The sequence below is a fragment of the Cynoglossus semilaevis genome, chromosome 12, assembly GCF_000523025.1.
Source record: "Cynoglossus semilaevis isolate Cse_v1.0 chromosome 12, Cse_v1.0, whole genome shotgun sequence".
In the NCBI taxonomy this organism is placed as follows: domain Eukaryota; kingdom Metazoa; phylum Chordata; class Actinopteri; order Pleuronectiformes; family Cynoglossidae; genus Cynoglossus; species Cynoglossus semilaevis.
In genome coordinates, this window is record NC_024318.1 from 12,053,930 (window position 1) to 12,072,796 (window position 18,867).

The 18,867-nt window shown below is 40.5% G+C and overlaps 1 protein-coding gene across 2 annotated transcripts in view; it reads right to left on the bottom strand.

Annotated features, from left to right (window-relative positions):
- Positions 1-18,867, bottom strand: part of inpp5a (inositol polyphosphate-5-phosphatase A) — a 125,062-nt gene that overhangs the window by 93,633 nt on the left and 12,562 nt on the right. For both annotated transcript variants that reach the window (XM_008322199.3, XM_008322200.3), the window contains exons 2-4: positions 11,732-11,773; positions 7,008-7,108; positions 6,579-6,666 (exon numbers count right to left, since the gene is read on the bottom strand). In XM_008322199.3, the coding sequence (XP_008320421.1) occupies positions 6,579-6,666; positions 7,008-7,108; positions 11,732-11,773 (231 nt within the window). The remainder of the gene's footprint in view (positions 1-6,578; positions 6,667-7,007; positions 7,109-11,731; positions 11,774-18,867) is intronic.

The following is an 18,867-nucleotide window of genomic DNA, read 5'->3' on the forward strand; positions in this document are numbered from 1 at the left end:
CATCCAGCTCAAGTGGAGAACCAGAGACATCGCCAGCTCTGGACTCGCTCCCTCTCACTGATGTCAACAGGCAGCATGTGACTCGCCCTGATGCCTGGCACTCATCCCCACTGACACAGCACTCAGATGCAGATACTGGCCTAGCCCCAGTCTCCACGCCCCATCAAATATCTATTCATCGCCCCGCGCTCCAAAAACAGAACAAACGTCCTTGTGAACAATCAATAGCGCTGTGACCAGAAAGGCCAAGTATCGCAGCAGCATCTAGATACACTGAGTAGTTTATTTTGCCGGACAATAATTTGACACTCCTCTTATGCCGAGTGGATATTAACCTCCCACACATGTACAAGATAAAGCAGGAGTCGTAAAATGCAATTGACTGCGACACTTGACGGCTTTCATCATCAAGCTAAATGGAATGTGGCCTCTCTTTATATCAGAATACCAATTTTGAGAGTGTCAGAAAATTTTCAATTTCAGGTGAGAGCAGCGAGACTCCGGCTGCCTGCGTCTGGCCTCTCCCCTCTCATTCTCATTCCAGCCCGGGCTGCCCGGTCATTCATCAGGGCTTGGGGAGAGGACACCTCCCGCCTGCTCACAAATGCATGAAGCAGGCAATAAAATTAACCTTGTGGCAATTGTTTTCCCACCCGTTTGATGGCCCCGTGTCAGCTCATCTGTTACCGCAGGAAGGGATAAAAAAGTCAAGCTTGGGAGTGCAAAAAATTATGACTCAGTAAAAGGGGGTGGGTGGTGTTCCTGAATAAAATAGAGCTAATGCCAGATTATGAAGTCAAAACCCAATCAATCAGAGCTGGAGAGAAGCTGGAAAGACAGTTGTTGGTTGATTTGTGCCCGTGAACAATAAAGAGCATCGAGAGGCTGCTCAGTGGGTATTATGAGGACCACTCAGGCACAAGATGGCAGGCGTTTTCTTTTTTTTTTCCTTGGCTCTTTTTACAGTTTAGCCAGCCACCATCCCTGACCTGGCCCTTTCACTGGGCGGGGAGGGACAAGACGGAGGAGAGAGGAGGGTGAGAGGTGGAGAGGGAGGGGGATAAAAATCCTTCAGAGGGTGTTTATTTGCTCTCAACACCGCCTAAGCGATCAATATTTTTAATTTGGGTCCGAGTTATTATTTTTCACATCACTGCGCCGGGGAGCAGAGTAAAGTGGCTCATATTTTAGCACTAAAAAGATCGATATGACAGGCTCACCTTCACTCTGCCCCCTCGGTGGCTGGGGGCCGCACATCATAATGGACGGTGGCGAGGTACACTGAGCCCGCCTCATGCTGGAATCACATCATTATCTGTGGACCCACACCCATACACACACCCCAACCACCACAACACGACAACAACACCTCCACCTCTAACACTGCTGATTTACTTCCCCGGCCCAGACGCGTCCACCACCGTACACGGTACAGCAAAAGTATGCAACGATTTCTGCCTGCTGTTTACAAAGACAGAGAGCAAAGTGCTCCCTCTTTACCCTGCAGGGGGAGCTCTGTACACACTGACTGATCTTTAAGTGGAGTATGCTCGTGCAATGTACTTGTTTTATATTAATGGATTCCTTTAACTTATTCAAACCTTAATTTATGACGTGATCCTTTACCACGAGAACAAGGTGTTACTAAAAGAACAAGTCATACATTTTAGTTTGAAGACTAGCAACTGCCAGCTGGATGGAAGGAAAGCAGCTGGAGCCAGATACTTCTGAGCCAGCGGTCAATCAGCAAAACTGGCCAAAGTGACACTGAGCTGGTAGGGGTCCATAACTGGACGGTGGAGCTGTACACCTCCGATAATGTTGTAAAGATTTTTAAATTATCTTGAACACGGGCCACTTTTAAATTGTTTTTTTTTTTCAGTAACATTAGGTATTTCCTAAAACAAAACAAATCCTCTTTACTTTAACAATATTTATATAAATCCTTTATGTACATTACTGCCATCTATTGACTAAATTCTCAACAATCTCAGGGAATTTTAAAAAGTCACATTTCTACACAAATAGATGCAAGCCTTTGCCCTCACTTTCATGTTTTTTTATGACAATAAATGGGTTAAAATAATGTTTTGATACGACAGGAGTCGTGTGTGTATCAGATGTGATTAAAGCTCGGTGCTGTGATGACGGTAAAAGAGTTCAGATCCAGGGACGTGACCCCTCCATGCATCAATTTCTCCAACCCTTTGCACAACCCATTAATTACAAGCCCATTTTCAGTCCAAATATTTTTGCACCCAGAGAAGGTCCACTCTCTTTACAGCATCACTCAAGTGTGAGGGCAGTTTCATTGATTGTCACTCAACACATGTTCACAGTGTGAGTGTTCCTTGTGTAGACTCGCACTGGTGTCTGTTTGGGTTTGTTGCCCCGTGTGTACGTTCTCATGTCCGCCCTGTGAAAATGAGTGATGGCCAAAGAGAGTTATGGCCCAGCGATATTACCGGGTTGACATCTACTCCATTCAAGTGGCCTCAGCGGGTGCCGTACTTCTCGCCATATTGAAATAAGAGCTCTCTTAGATTTAGTTTGCAATATTTTAACCTGCTTTATATGCCCACTGCGGTCTTTTTAAAACAGAGCAGGCAAAGGGAGGGGGAGGACAAGGGTGAGGTGGAGGAGGAACACGGCTATTCCTGCCACTTAACCTCAGCATGTAGAACCAACACTCTGTACACAGAGACCCTTCCTCTATGACCCCACTTTCTCTGAAAAGCCTATAATATTTATATGTAACCTGGATTTGTTTCATCATAAAATATGGAGCTGAAACATACGGTGGTGATACGGTTAGTCGTTAAAAAATAGAGCCAAAAAAAATGGCAATAAATGTGGGTGACACCCATTTCTGGGCTGCACAACAACTCCCACTCACTCACTCACACTGTGGCCCTGTCCACACACAGACACAAACTGAGTGTTCATAAATTCCCCGCCAAGCAGAGCAGTGCTGATGATTTCATTAGTCTGTGGAGCAGTGTGAGGCCGTGCGGCAGGCAGCAACTGACGCTGACCACTGACCACAGACCAGAATGCAGACCAGAAGACAACAGAAATTTAAACAACGTTTTTTATTTTTTAAGGGCCTTTAAGTTAAAAGAATTAGAGATTAGCAGAGGTTTGGAAGAAATTAAAACAGTTTGGGTGTAATAATAAAAAATATTGTTTTCATTTTTTAATGACATAATTATATACATATAAAGTGGATTTGTAATTTTTTTAAAAAATAGGCTTTTAATCCTTGCAATCACTTTATAGTTTGTCTTTATTTAATGCATTTGTGCAGATTTCATGATGCTCACAAATACATCAAATATGAATAAATTACCAAACTGGATACTAGCAAGAGGGACATTTAAGTCTTCATTTAACATTACTTCAATTACCAACAATGTAACTTTACTCTGATCAACCTGTTAAGAGACTTTTGTATTTTAATATTCTACTAGGCGTCTAATTGACAACTACTGTATAATCACTTTAATTCAACCATGTTAAAATGCTAAAAATATTCAGCCATGTTTTGAGCATGTCAACAAAAAGCAAAAACCTGGTCTTTTGAGCATGTCAACAAAAAGCAAAAAGCAAAAACCTACTGGTAAAATAGAACCAAAGGTATAAAAATGTTCTGGTCCATTAAGTCATGTGACATCACATCTGAGGTTTGTGAATTAAAAACACACTACTTCAATATTTTGTGTGATTAAGCTCTGATCAATATTCTCTACGTGCTATTGGCCAAATGACTCACAGCTTTTCCAAAAAAATACTGCAGTGATGTCAATAAACGAATACAACCCTACACTACAGACAGGTGAATGCGGGGCTCACACCTAGTTTCTAAAAGGAGCCGGCAGCGTCCTGTCAGCCACAGAGTCTGATGTATCCTCTGTCACTGCTCTCACTCCTGTCCTGCAGACCACCAACATGAGGGATGCCTTTAATTTCCCATTAAAATGCTCTGTGAGAACTGAGGGCCGAGCAGCCCGCGTGTGTGTGTCTGTGTGTGTTTCTGATTAGGCCGTGTCTGTGGCAGGTGTGGTGACTGAGCTTCACAAAGCTGTGCAGTCTTCTCTGCATCAGGAAGCAGAAACACCGGCCGCAGCTCCACCATCAATATTAATGCCCAAGAACAAGTGGACTGGGACTTCAGTTATCAGGGCGGTGCTTCCTAATTGACATTTTACCTGCTGTATACCTTAACACAGCCATAAAACAGAAGCCCGGCCACGGCCGAGACTGTGGCCATAGAGGGGACACGTCAGTCATGCCGGTCCCTGTCACTGCTGCCTCCCTCTGGGAGGAGACGGGGAGCTGCTGCCTGTCTGGACTGTACAGGGTTTTAGAGTAGAGCAGAATAGAATACACTAGAATAGAACAATACAGAATAGTCTATTATAGAATAGAACAGAGCTAAACATATTAGCCATAATGGGGAAACACAAAACTGTGTGGACAGGGCACACTGATCTTACAGAGTGTTTATGCTGGATGCCCTTTCTGACCCCAACAGGGTTTGAAGTTGGGAATTTTCTGCAAAGCCACTGCTCCAACGCAGCACCACCTCAGGTGTAGACTCTCATGGAGGTGTGTTTAAAAAGACGCTGCCCCCTGTCAGTGACTGAGCCACCTGCCTGTGTTTGACTGAATCATTTCTCAGCTTTAATCACCGTCTGTGCATATTTATAAGCAAATGTCACACTATCATGAATCAATAATTGTTTCATTCAGCGACACAGTGGTTCAATTCTTACAGAGGGGCCCAGGCATGGAGACAATCTGAGCGGCCTCCGCCACACACTTGCAACATTACTACACTCTCGCTCATTCAAAACGTCCACTTGTCGCCCGGCCGAGAAACCACACGCCACAAAGATGGTGCAAAAATAAACACACTGGTTCGAAAATAATAAATAAAAATGCGATCCCACTTCCGATATCTGAGAATCGACAGGCAGCGCAGACAACTAACAATTATCCCTGGAGCTCAAGAGAAGGGGGGTGGGGAGTGAAAGACAGAGAAAACAAATAAGAATGATGTCATCAAAGCTAAATGGCAAGTCCTGAGTGAGAACGACTGCAGTCTGTTCATATTTACTGTGGCCAGGATTTCAATATCAGGATCATAGATAACACGTCAGATGTTTCCCTTTCCACCGACTGCTCCACCCACAGAAGCACAAACTGTGTATCTGTATTTAATGGGAGATGAGGATGCAATGAAAAGGTTAATCTATAGACAAACACCATTAAATAAACAGCTCATAATGCCGGAGGATTAGCAGCGCGTATACAGCATGGCAGATAATCATATCCTCTAAAGGCCAATGTTTGTAATATTTCTTTGAAAAGAGCAAATGTGACTCAGTGGGTGCAGTGATTTATGAGCGTTTGTGGTGGTGCAGTGTAGCGTGGTGATGGTGCCGAGGAACATGGGAGAGGACCACGGCAGACACAACTCAGTGGTCACACCAAAAAAAAAATAGGAAAACAAACATGGTGGCTTTTTATCGTTTTTTTTTTTTTTTGTTTGTTTTTTTCTCAACTCAATCACATCAAAATACAGCGGTGATTTTTCCACACTCTATCAATCAAGCTGCACATCAGTAATCAAACTTCATTCTACACTTCTTCACTACAGGGCCCAGTGACTTTAGTTGCAGGTTTGGGTATTTGGCTCCACCAAGCGACCACTCTTATTAATGCACGTGAAGCGGCAGCGAATGAATGAAACCACTGCAAAAATGTTACACGTTTGATTTAAGCTAAAGGATTCTGCACCAAAAAAACAAATAAGTCAAAACCAATACAACTGGCAAAAAAAAATTTAAAAATCGCAACATTTAGTAATTGCATTATGGACAATTTGGACAGTGGACATTTAGGAACTGTCTATGTTGAGTTTATTAATGTTAAGTAAAACAAAAATTAAATCACACAACACAAATGTCTTTAAGTTGATGGAGGGGTTTTTTTAGCAGCTGTAGTAGTTTTTGTCCATGTGATATCTTTATTAACAATTATATTTTTATATGAAGTATATACATAACTAAAAACTAAAACTAGAAAACTAATAGAGAGTTATTTATGGTCTCCTAATTCTTTATATATAATATTACATGTGACGATATTTCCATGTTTTGGCCAGAACGCTGTCACCTAAAACATTTCACAGTATGTACTGCCATCTAGTGTTTTACTGCCAGTATAACAGTGTCACTTAAAATAAAAGAAAAAATTGATCAAACAGGAAATAAAGTCTAAAGTTTCATTGTTGCATTTGCAAAAATTAAAATAAGTAACGTAACATACATTTAAAAATGTATATGAATAAAGACTTATTTGCAACATCTGAAATTGGCAGCAGCTGAGAAAGTATTGTGCTTTCTTCAAAGACCAAATCAGATTAATGAATTGAAAGTGAATGATCAATAACACTTTCCCTGAGGATTATAGGACCTAAATCAACAGTTTCTGGTTATTTGGTTAACAGCCTTTGTGATTTGTTTACGAGTCAAAATTCAAATCAGTTATTGGGTGAATTGGGTGGAACTTACTGTAAAATGCTCCTGGGATTTGTAGTTTTCATCGAGGTAGATGCGAGCTCTGTTGTACTCTCTCATGACATCACTAGACAAAAGCTCCCTGAGAGTAAGAAAACACAAACAAATGTGCAGATTATTGGTAATCATCATTTGATTTAAGCTGTTGAAAAAGATTTTCAATTTTGTTAATTTCCTGTGAGTTCATCAATATCTTGTTCAACTAAACAGGCCTAGGTCTTACACATTCAATTCTTTAATGAAAGCATTATTTGCTGAGTGGACGTGGAGCCTAAACACAACCTGCGGGAGGCGTAGTCTTCTTAGTTAAACAACAGTTTACTCTCATTTGCTCTAAAGCCCAGCAACAAAAGTGTTTCCTCCACAGTGAAAGTCTGTCATCACTCTGCTCCTGGGCGACCACGGGACGAGTGTGATACTTACTTTACAAAACTATCCACGTGTGACATGGACTCCTCATAATTCTTCCCACCGACCTCTTGGCAGTGCACGGCCAGGAAGTGAGGTTTATGTGATTGAACTGTCTGTGTGGGGAGACAAAAATAAACACGTCAAAAGCAGAGAAAACGAGCGAGAGGTGAGAGGTGCACTTTATTTAGTTTCCAAAGAAAGAACATAGACAACAGCTGTGGTAATACGCCAGACGACCTGCAGGCTCTTAACAAACAAAACCTAAGTGGAATTATTCAGCCGAGAGCAAAAGGCCCCGTCTTTCCACCTAACTCAACGTGGTGACATGCTACTATATTTACACAAGACAAAGTGCCTCGCTAATGTAGGCAGGAGACACTGAAGAGGTTGTTCCACAGGCAGAGCCTCGGCCCCTCTCCTGATGAAGACAGGGACGAGCCTGCAGCTCTGTGTGTGTATGTACAGCAGGGTGTGACAGATGCTCACACGTCACCACCTCTGCTGACACATCATTTACAAAAACAACAACAACAAAGAAAATCTGCTTTGCTCCAGGACTCTGTTAGTGAAGCTTTCAGAACCAACACATGATGAATCCTGAAGAAGTGGAACCAAGAACTGGGGAACAAATAAAAAAATAAAAAAGTTATACAAACTTAATACAAGTTGCAGAACATTTCAAGGAATCCGTTTTACTTGTTTTGCTGTCCAATAGAACCAAATACTGTAGTTATGTGACATTAGTGATGTTATCAGGGCTGGTTTTTGAAACTTTGCACATAATGTGTACAAACTTCCCAGACCTGGCTCGGTCAGGTTCCACTTTGTTAGTGTTCTATGACCTCATGTCCCTTTCCTTATATGTTCCCTCGCCAACATGGCAAGTGTTTGTGAGCGGCACGTCTGAGGTGTTTAGAGTGGCTAACCTTTAATGTAGAATCAATACCAGTGAGTGATTTACAGCACTCACAGGCACTCACAGCGCTCAGGCCCCCATGACTGAAGGCAAAGGCGATGTATCAATGTCACCCCTGTACTGAGGTGGAGGTGGAGGGGCTGCAACAGCCCCCTGGAATTGAACCCGGCCCTTCCACTCCTCCGCTACCCCGTCTCTGCACTGCATTATGCGCACTACGGGCCCAATCAAATAAAAGTAATGTATAGCAATAACACTATGGATTTTCCATCAACCTATTGCCTTGTCACTTAGCTGGATGACCCAGCGGAGGGAACCTACGGCGACTCAAACTTGGAAAGATTAGTGGACCTATCAACTAGCATGAGGAAAGGTCACGCTCTTGAGGAGCCTGCAACTAATGTCAGGCTAACATGTGACATGTGGAACGTACGTGTGTGTGTGTGTGTGTGTGTGTGTGCTCACATTAATCAATTGCATTCTATTTGTCTTTCCATGGCTGTAAATTCAGAAGTCTGGCGACGAACAGACAGCAGGTAATTCCATTACAAGAATTACCATTGCCATCAGTGTGAACCCAAATTGCATTATCTCACGTCCTTATGTTAATGTGGCCACAGGTAAAACTGTGATCCACGTATAGTAGATATATACATGTAAACAAATACTATTTCTGTTTCCTTTTTATTTTTTGAACGAACAGACCTTGTGGTTTACAATGACATGCTTATACAAACTCATCACTGGGACGTCAGATAACCGTGTGTTTTAACTGTAAGTCCTACAGTATGTTGAGCTTACATATCAGCCTGAAGGTACTCTTCACGTAGGATCAAGTCTTAGTGTCATCACAGGTGGTGGCTGAAAATAACTCCTGTGTGCTGCGCAAGCATGTTGGAGAACATATGGTACTGTTCACGTGGAAATTAAAGCTCACACATATTTAGTCTGTCTAGTGGTCTCGTATATATAGAAGATAACTGATATGAAAGGTCACATTCTGGGCAAATACAGTCAGAGTTGGGTATACATCGATGTATGTGTGTGTGTGCATGTACACACATAAATTATTAAATTTGTCTATAATTATAAAATATAATGTTGTTCTGTTTACTGATGGGAAAGTACGGCTAAGGCAAGAAAAGTCCAGTTCAATTCAATGATTCGCCAGGAAGATATTTAAGCTTACATTCTTAAAGCATTTTTAAAAAGGAAACCTTGTTTTTTCCAGATACGTTTTAATCTAAAGTATGTTGTGGAAGCCATAAATGAGGTATGTGTTATATAACCACAGTAATGAATCCCATCTTTAATGCCCAAGGGCTTCAACTAAACCCAGTTCACATAATAAATCACTGTAGGTGACACTTGAATTCAACCATCCTGAAGAGTTCCCCATGCAAATTTGCTTGGGCCAATTCAGGACAACGTGGTGCAATGCAAAGCACTGTTTATTCAAACACAGCAACAATGGCAGATTAGCATGTTCACTCAGTCTAGTGCAGGCGTGGAGCAAGCAAATGACAGCGCTTTGGTTATAGGAAAAAGACAGATATTTCCTGTGGAAGAACATGAGAGCGGAATAGAATTTGGTTGGACTCAGTGGCATAAAAAACAAGGTTCACAGCCGCGGTGTTAGCTGTCGCTAAATAAACATATAGATTTAATAACACTTCTTAGGAGTTTTACTTGTTTCAACAATAATAGGCATTTTGGATATGAACACTTACTAAACTTATGTCAAAGTTTAAATGTTAAAAACTAATAAACACTGAGCCCTGAGTGTTAGTATGTGTAAAAAAATCGTCTTCATTATTTTAAATGAAAAACCAGAGATTTCATAGAAAGAACTCCAACAAGATAAGATCTGTACAGCTCTTATTTCTTCTTCGTCCTTTGTAAATAAAACAGACAGTCAATGGATACAGTAAAAGACGGAGATGCAGGTACCAACAGGTAACCTTGCACAACACCTCCTGTGTATTGCAGCTCAATAAAAGCCAGTTTTACTGCTTTTATTGTGTGGATGCTGCAGCAGGGTACAGCTGTGATTCTGTCAGGCACAAAAACAATGAGACAAAACTATTTCCACAGTTCAACTTCTTATCTACTTATTTTTGGCAGTGAGAGGAGGTGACTTCAGAAGTTCAACTTCAGGGATGGAACAGGAATGGGGGGGAAAGATTTGTTTAAAAATTGTTTTCTTTTTCTTTCTAAGAAACCTGTTCCAAACACAGAATGTGCTTTTAGTTTCTACTTCCTGTTGAGTTCTTATAGTGTAGAACAAACCGTGGTTCCTGACCTGTCTGCCGGCCGACCAACACAACATAACCCACAGTGAGGGTATTGTGTTATACGGCTCATTGAAGTTAAGCCCAGCTGTCACTGCTGGTTGTTCTCAGCCAGGCCCAAGCCAAAGTCTGAGGCTTCTTTCCATGACGTCAGCATTCAGCAGCAGCATAGCGCTGGCATCAGGGCACAGACCTGCCTGGTTCACACGGAGACGCACCTCCCTGTCTTCCCTCTATCGACCTCGCTCTCTCTTTATCACACATCCAACACATTAGTGGAACCTTCCTGTAAGGCCTTAACAAGAGGAATTCCTTTAAAGCTGTTACCAGAACATGTTAGGAGAACAGTGAGAACCCTTTTTTTTACACAGGCGAAGGACAGAAAGTTTCTCAGCATTTTCTTCGGAATAAATAGTTTTATGGGTTCTACCTTTGATCTCCTCAAGACCTGGGTAAACATAGCAATTACTTTATGGTCTTTCGTATTTTTTTTTTCCTGGTGATAAGGTGACCGTATGATTCATGATGGTATGAGGAAACACCAGCACAAATTTGGCTTTAGACCTTGAAAGAATATTTTTATCATATTTAGGAATGTGGATTTACCTGGATTCATCATGAATAATTGTACTTGTTTACAATTATAATTAATCATGACTATTTGTGATTAATCAATAGCCACCCTATGATTAATCACATTAAAAATTGGAATCCTTTGACAGCCCTTAATATTTTCCATTTATAATGAGATTCTCATCACAGTAAAGTAGACCAGACTGATAACCAAGTCGACATAAACAAAAGGTGCCGAAAAGATCGATTTTTCATAATTAATTATATATAATATATATATTATATATAAGAAATGTATCTATTCTTATAGTATAATATAGTCAAACTATCACTTTCTGTCTGCCTGTCACTTTCAGTAACACTTTCAGACTACAGTTCTAGTGTTGCTGCTTCACTTCCTTCACCCCAGTGGAAACAGTTGTGGTTAGTCTCGTGGTAAATTCTTATCAATCTAAAAGAGATGACATGTAAATCCTGACAGCATCTGAGTTTTTGAACTCACCAATTAGACTCCAAGGTTTTAATAACGTAAGCAAACTTTTTTTTTTCAACTTTCAACATATCATAGTTTAGAAAATGAAATATTATCAAAAATTCCTTGATAGCATTCACTCACGCATAAAATAAGTTGCTATCACTGGGCCTAATCTAGAAACATTTCAGGGAAGAAAAGCATGTGACATGGCTTAAAGGTTTTTGCAGCACAGTCCTGTGACAACAATGGAGGCTATACAGAAGAACTAGGGCAATATTTTAGTTTTGAGCACCGTAACTGCCCAAGTGTCGATGTGTAAAAATATGTTGGCTAAGGAAAGTGAAAATACTGTCAGTGCATTCATAAAGTGGACCAACCTGTTTTTATTCCCACGAGGATAGGTCTGGAGTATTAAAGCATATTAAATGATTACAAGACAACTGCTGATGTACCCGAAACATCATGTTACTGATTCACTTACCTGGTAAAACTCTCTCAGCCATGTTTTTTGTAGATGTTCAGGCTGAAAGAGAAAAAAAAAGGAAGCTGTTAAGAAACATAAGAATATTTGTGTGATGTATGCATAATTATTGCATTGTTTAGCGTAAGAAATTTATTAATGAACACGTTTTCAGCACTTTCAAGACCCGGTCCATTTTGCACTAGCTAGCTACACATTAGTTTGAGGAACGTAGTAGCTTGACAACAGGCAAAACAGTTTATTATATCATCATGCAAGAGCTGTCACATGAGGTGCATTCAGGTACAATTGGAAACTTGAGAACCCAACAATTAAAGCAGTTGACATGTTGTACGGCTCAGGAAAAATGGTTATGAAAAAAAGGGAAAAATAAGTAGACTCTCCTTTTCCCTCATCTTTCCTCCAATTGCCTGAGGTCCCCTAGCGTCCCCTAGCGCCCCCTGCTTGCTTCAGGGCATTCAGGACACCTAGTTTTCATCCTCTCTCTTTATCTTTCTCTCTCTCTCTCCTACTCCACTTTAAAAGGATATTCCCAGATCGGGACGTCATTCGGTCTGTGTAGTGAAAACAAGGCTCTGGAGATGTCTACCATTTAAGGTGAGATCTCACAATGTCAATAACTAGGTCTGATGAACTCTGCGACTAGGTGTGTGTCTGTGTTAGTGTGATAGTTTTTACTAGTGTTAGTTTTTACTAATTTACTTCATTCAAAGAAAATCCAGTCCATTTCATATTCATTTACTTTTTTTATTCAAAGATAATCTGGCAATATTTTAAATAATAGGTCATGGGTAACGGGTGGTACTGGTCGGGGGCCACACAAAACAACTTGACGAGCCGCATTTGGCCCCCGGGCCTTGAGTTTGACACATATGCTCTAGACTGTCCAATTCTACTACCCCACAGTCTCTCACAATTATTTGGGAAACCCTCCCTCAGGTTGCCCCACTGCTTCAAGTCTTTATGCTAAGCTAAGCTACGTGGCTCAGGCTCTGTAGGTGTAGTAATAACATCCTCCAAGTAATATCAATGTTCAAATCAAATCATGAAGCAAAAGATCGTGATATAAAAAATGTGTGTGTGTGTGTGTGTGTTTGTGACAGAGAGAGAGAGAGATGCTCACATGGTCCCAGCCTCCGCCACATCACACAGAACATAGGTCTATATAAGGACATGAACACTGGACCTTGTCATCAGTCACAAGCATAAAAGAAGGAAAAGAGAGTGTGAGACGAAGACAGGCTTAAAAAAGAGCAGGAGGTTCGAACCGGGGAGATGACACCTCCACAAGACACCGTGTTACTGTTGCACATCCCACTGCAACAGAAAGTTGAAGTCTGAAGACTGTTGTCTGGCTGTTGTCTGGCTGATGTTGCTCTTTTGTACACAGCCGTTGGTGTTGTTTGAGCAGGGAGCGTTTATTGCTTATGTTTTAAAATATGTGCGTGTCTAAAGTTCTGACTGTAATCCTGTGAAGTGCAGATTCCAGTGATAGTACCATGCAGCAACTTGACAGGCCATGACAAATCCTTGGGATATTTTTAGCTTTGAGAGGGAGAGGAATAGACAGAGTGAGAGAGAAGGAGAAAGGCTGAAAAAGAGAGAGGAACGAGACACAGCATCTTTTTGAGAATGCACAAGAAGAGAAACAAAGTTTAATGTAAAATACTGTATATTAAAAGTGTTTGGGCATTTGGTCAGATTATCAGGAGACGCCGGCCCTGACAGTGGGGCTCAGTGGGGCTCTGAGGCCAGAGCCTTGGAGAGAAAGTGGTCTAATAGTGGAAGTGAAGCTAGGACAAACCCTGACTACAGCTGTGGTGGTGGCAGAGTGCCACCCACCCTCAGCTTTTTTCAGAAGTTAATTTGCAGTTAATTAGAAACTGGGGCTCCACAGTTTGAGAGGTAAAAAATAAACCCATCATCTCCCAGGTCCCTCCTCCACATACACCTCCTTCATTCTCTCCTCATCCTCTTGCTTTGACCTGATTATTCCATCCAAACAGTGGCCTATTTCTGACAGCACAGGGGGCTGAGAGCCACGGCTTGAGATCTAACAGAAAGTGTTTGACCTATTTGAACAGTCAGTAATTGGTGAATGTGAAGAAATTTAAACTAAATAAATAAATACCCTCCTTAGTCTCCTTTTACCACTGATGTGACAGTTTTCTGTGCGTTAATTAGTGATCGAATTACATCTAAAACAACAGTTGCAAAGTTGCCCTTACGTTATGAATTTTTTATTTTTAAAGTAATGACTATAAATACACTCCAGCAGAATGCCCAACTGAAGCTGTCACTTTTGTATACTTATGCGTTGGAACTGTTATGGCGACAACGTTAAACAAACTGAATGTGGTATTTTCTCTGGAAGAACAAAGTACACACTGCAGTACACAAGTCACTTCTTATTGTCCATTCATTCTGTGTCTCATCGTCTTTAAATGTGCCCCTGGGCTGCTGGATAAGGAATGGAACACGATTGGTGTGATGAAGTAACACATTCCCTCTTGTTTTTATTCGGCTTGTTTGCATTCATGAAAGCAGGACGAGGAGAAGTCCTAGAAATGAGCAGAGTTAAAAAACCCTGAGGCCAAAGGTCAAGGAGGTCGTGGCCTCGAGTGTTGTTCTCTTCACAGCTCCTGTGTGCAGCATTCTTCAGGCTGTGGTGTAGCAGCAGCCAGTGTGCAACACATGTCAGATACCCTGCAGGGTGAGTAAGAGGGTAACCCTAAAACGTCACATCCTCCTTCCACCTACTCTTTATGCTGAATCTCAAGTGACTCTGCATTTACTTGGCATCTGGTCCAACATCACTATTATTATTATTATTATGATTATTATTATCATCACGTTTTTCTGTTCATTCCACTGCCTTAAATGCATTTTTAAATATTGCTGTTTCAACTTTCAGAAAATGGGCTCAGACTGACATGCAGTTTGAGAAACTTTTTTAATGCAGCACGTAACCCCCATAAATAAAATAAGAGGAGGAGGAAAAGAAGACTTTTAACAGCAACGGTTGCTTGGTTACACCTGGCACTTATACCAGATAGAAACAGGTTTACCACAAAAATAAAGCTGCATTTGGTACAAAAGTGCAGGCTTTAACATAGTTCTCTCCTTCAACTCCCCAAAAATATACTCCACGTACATGATCATGCCTTGTCAGAGTATCAGACGCTTTGTTAAACGCAAAGGAAAGTCTGTTAACACTTCACTCTGCATGTTTTACACGTCACCCTACCCTGTTAGCCAGAGTTGTTGCAACTTCCGTTTGAAACTTTTCCTCTGCAAAACTTGTTGAGCACAAAACATACCGAAACAGTGCCCTAAGATACTGACCAGTGACCAAGGGCACTAAGGGCAGAGCAAGGCATCATCCAGCGCTACTGTTTAAGGGATGGGCTAATCACAGAGGATGATTTAATTGTGCGTAAATTAAATGGTAATCGAGTAAGCAAACTACACAGCATTCTATAAACAAAGCAGGATCTCTCCTCTCCAACCATAACCACCTACTTTGCTATGCAAAACCGCAGTAAATCGAGAAAAGCACTTGTGAATAACTCCCAAGCTGACAAAAACCTCTCTTTAGTCTGTACTACGTCACTGCTTTCATTTAATGCTTTGTTTGTTTTCATTCATTTTTTTTTTAGCTCACCACTTGATGTATCTCTCCCTCGTGTGTGTGTGTTTGCACGTTCTAGTTTGTGCGCTTGTGTGAACGCAGGGCTTCTCAAAAAGGGCTGTTCAAAAGTAGGTTACAGAATGGAGGCCACCGACTAATGGGGCAGATCTGATGAGAAGCACCTGAAGAATCACCAGAGGAGCCTGTTGATTGGTTGACACCATTTCCTTCAGCATGCTGCTCTGCCAGGTCATCACACTCCCTCATCAGAGGCCGGATGACAGAATGATGTGTCCCCTCAGTTTTATGTAACTCTACATCAACGTGGCTCATTATTGGATTAATTAGAGCAAACGCACACTGAGAAACCAATGACTTATTTCCTAGGCTGGTTCCCAGGAGACGACTTCCATCTCTGTGGAACTACTGTATGGGTGAGACACAAAGAGACCGCAGATAAAGACTTGTTTTATTATTTAGAAATAGATCACCAAAACAACACCTCCCTGTGTTCCCTTTACATTCAATTTCAAATGAATCCGATCCCTAATCTGCATGTTTTTGGACTGTGGGAGAAAACAGGAGTAGAAAACCTATCAGCACACAGGAGGACCGAGGATCAACCCAGGCACGTCAACAGACAGTTCTAATGAATAATCACAAGATAAGTCATCCCTTCTTGTCCAATATATAAATCCACATATTTGTTTTTAAAACTTGTTTTTGTTCTGAATAGACAGAAAGGTAAAAACAGCGTAACGCTTCAATCTGTGTCATGTTTCTCCCACTCACACCTCTGCCATCGTTACTCAACACGGACAAAAACTCTCACCAACATCATCGTACACAGGGCTGCAGCACAGCTCTCAACAGCTCCTTCTACGCTCTGCTAACATGTATATGTATGATGTATAATATATATGGAAACCAGATGCATTCAGTGCTCTTGGATTTTCCAGATTTCAACATGGGATTCAAGAGTAAACACAGAGAAAGTGGCTTTTCCCAATCATCATCCACCAATATGATGATATATATATATATATCTCAATTAGTTAGTCTAGTCATTTTAGTGCTTGATTTTTATTGTCTGCATCTGTATTGTATTTTGCTTTGCTTTGTAAATATAATGGTTCAGATTACATCCGATGATATGACGTTCCTGTACACTTGTCCTGATAATGGAAATGAACAGTAACATTTCCGATGTAGAAGAATCAATATGGTGTGCAATGAGGCTCAGCAATGACATCAGCAAAACAAACAACTCTTTAAAAAGCTAAACTTAACAGCATTCCCATGCTGATGTTTCAAACAGCGTTTAACATTTAACTTCCTATTTTATATTTTCTACTCGTTTTGAAGTAGTACTAAAGCCCTACGCCTGCTTTAAAAGATACACAGCATTGTAAAAAGTCATCTGTGTTTAAACCTGCAGAGCAAAAGAGAGAGACTCCAGTGCTGAAGGTGGCACAGAGACCTACCACACTGTAATTACAAGTCAAAACCAAGCAAAGATAAAGACCATGGACCCCAGCTGTGCCAGCTGAATGTGACTTGTTCACAATCAGCTGCTTGTGATTAAAGAGGTCAAGGTGGCCTGCTCTATCTGTATTGTTCAGCCTGGCATCGTGATTAGTCATAACACCAAAGTACACATGAAAAAAGTACTGTTTCTACCTGGAAGGTTCCCAAAGTCAAAAACCTTCCAAACATTGACTTTTTGTTTGACCTGTTCTCGGGCAATGTCACGTATAAGGCTTTTTTACGAACCTAAATAAAAACACTGTTGCCCATGGAGATAAGATATTTTCCACATCAGCAATTCTTCAACACCAGCATACATGGAAATTATATCATCCTGCAGCAGCAGAACTGCAACAGTTTACAGTAGGAGGGACAGACCCAGGGGGGAATTTTTTATACATATACAGTGGGGCTTAAAGACACGAGTTTAATCCGTTCCACAACAGCACTCGGATGTCGATCCGCTCGAATCTCCATTCATTTTCCCCATTAAAAATAACTAAAAACAAATTCATTAATTCCAGCACCCCAGAAATATACCATTAATTAATCAAATTAAAATTATGCCCCATTTACACATCAAAAACATAGATAAAGCAAATATATTGATAATATAAAATAATACAAATTAAGTTGTTATAAAAATGGGTCGAAATAACCCAGTGAGCGACAGGGTCAAGGTCACAGGAGATGGACTGGGAGTGAGGACTCGATCTAGATGATAGAAATAATATTATTTATATAATTTTTTTTACAAAAACATTTCACACTACAGTAAAGCCTCTGTTGTACTGAAAAGAGTGAAACAAAAACCTGCCTTTTTTTACGAGTGAAGACACATTCCTATAGAGTAAAACAATGTTCCACATGGCATCTGTAACATGGGGATAATAAAACTTGAACAGGTCTGGTTATTCTGATGATGAAAATATATATATATATATATATATATATTATAAAAAATATTATTCACTCACATAATAGAAACATTTTGTATAGTTACGCTTGCTTTTCCTATCCTTTCTTATTATATTATGTAATGTGACATCATGTAATGTTATGACAACAATTAATTTTTCTTGGCTTCCAGAAGCTCTAACAACCATAAACAGGGCCTCATCAACCTTACACAGCTATTTTAACCCTTAAGTTTATTTTGCTAACGATAGAGAAATCCAACAGCAACTGCAGTGATTGCTTAGCAGCAGCACAGTATCCATGATTCCAACTACTAATATCAGCACAACATTTATTATGTATGAAATCTTCCCAACAGTTTTCCCAAAAATAACCTTTTTTTCTCCATTAACAGTCAGTTTCCCAAGACCCGCAGGGACTTCCCTAAAAAGTTGCATGAGAAATATATTTGCTTTACAGGCTGCTGGAGTTGCTCATACATGTACTACATCCAAAATAAACATATTAGGAGGAGGTCTTACGAATGACTGATGTCTGATCCAAACACTGTAATCTAGAACAGGGATTCCCAAAGTGTGGAGCGGGCACCGCTGGGTGTGCGCAAGCTGCTACTTAGAGGGGTTGTTGGTTTGGAATGTTGTTTGTGAAAGTTTAAATCGAAAGCTGACATTTTAATTAATAAATATATGCAGGCAATATATAAATATATGATTAAAAATATATATTATTATTATTATTTTGAGATACTCTCTGGATAACTGCATTTATTTAAAAATTCAATGAGAAAAACAAGTTATTCCCAAATATAAGCAACACATTAGACATATGCTGCATTTACTGTGACATCACACAAATATCAGACAACTGCTAAGTCCAATTCTGCCTGCATGATTTCCATAACAGCTTCTTGTGAGTTGCTCTGTTTTCAGAAATATAAATGAACTGCTCGACAACGGACATCTTGACAGACACAGGCGAACAGGTTTTGCTCACACAAACAATATGCAAATGTGAATTATCTGCATATTAAATTCATTATTTAAATCCCAGCAAAGATGAA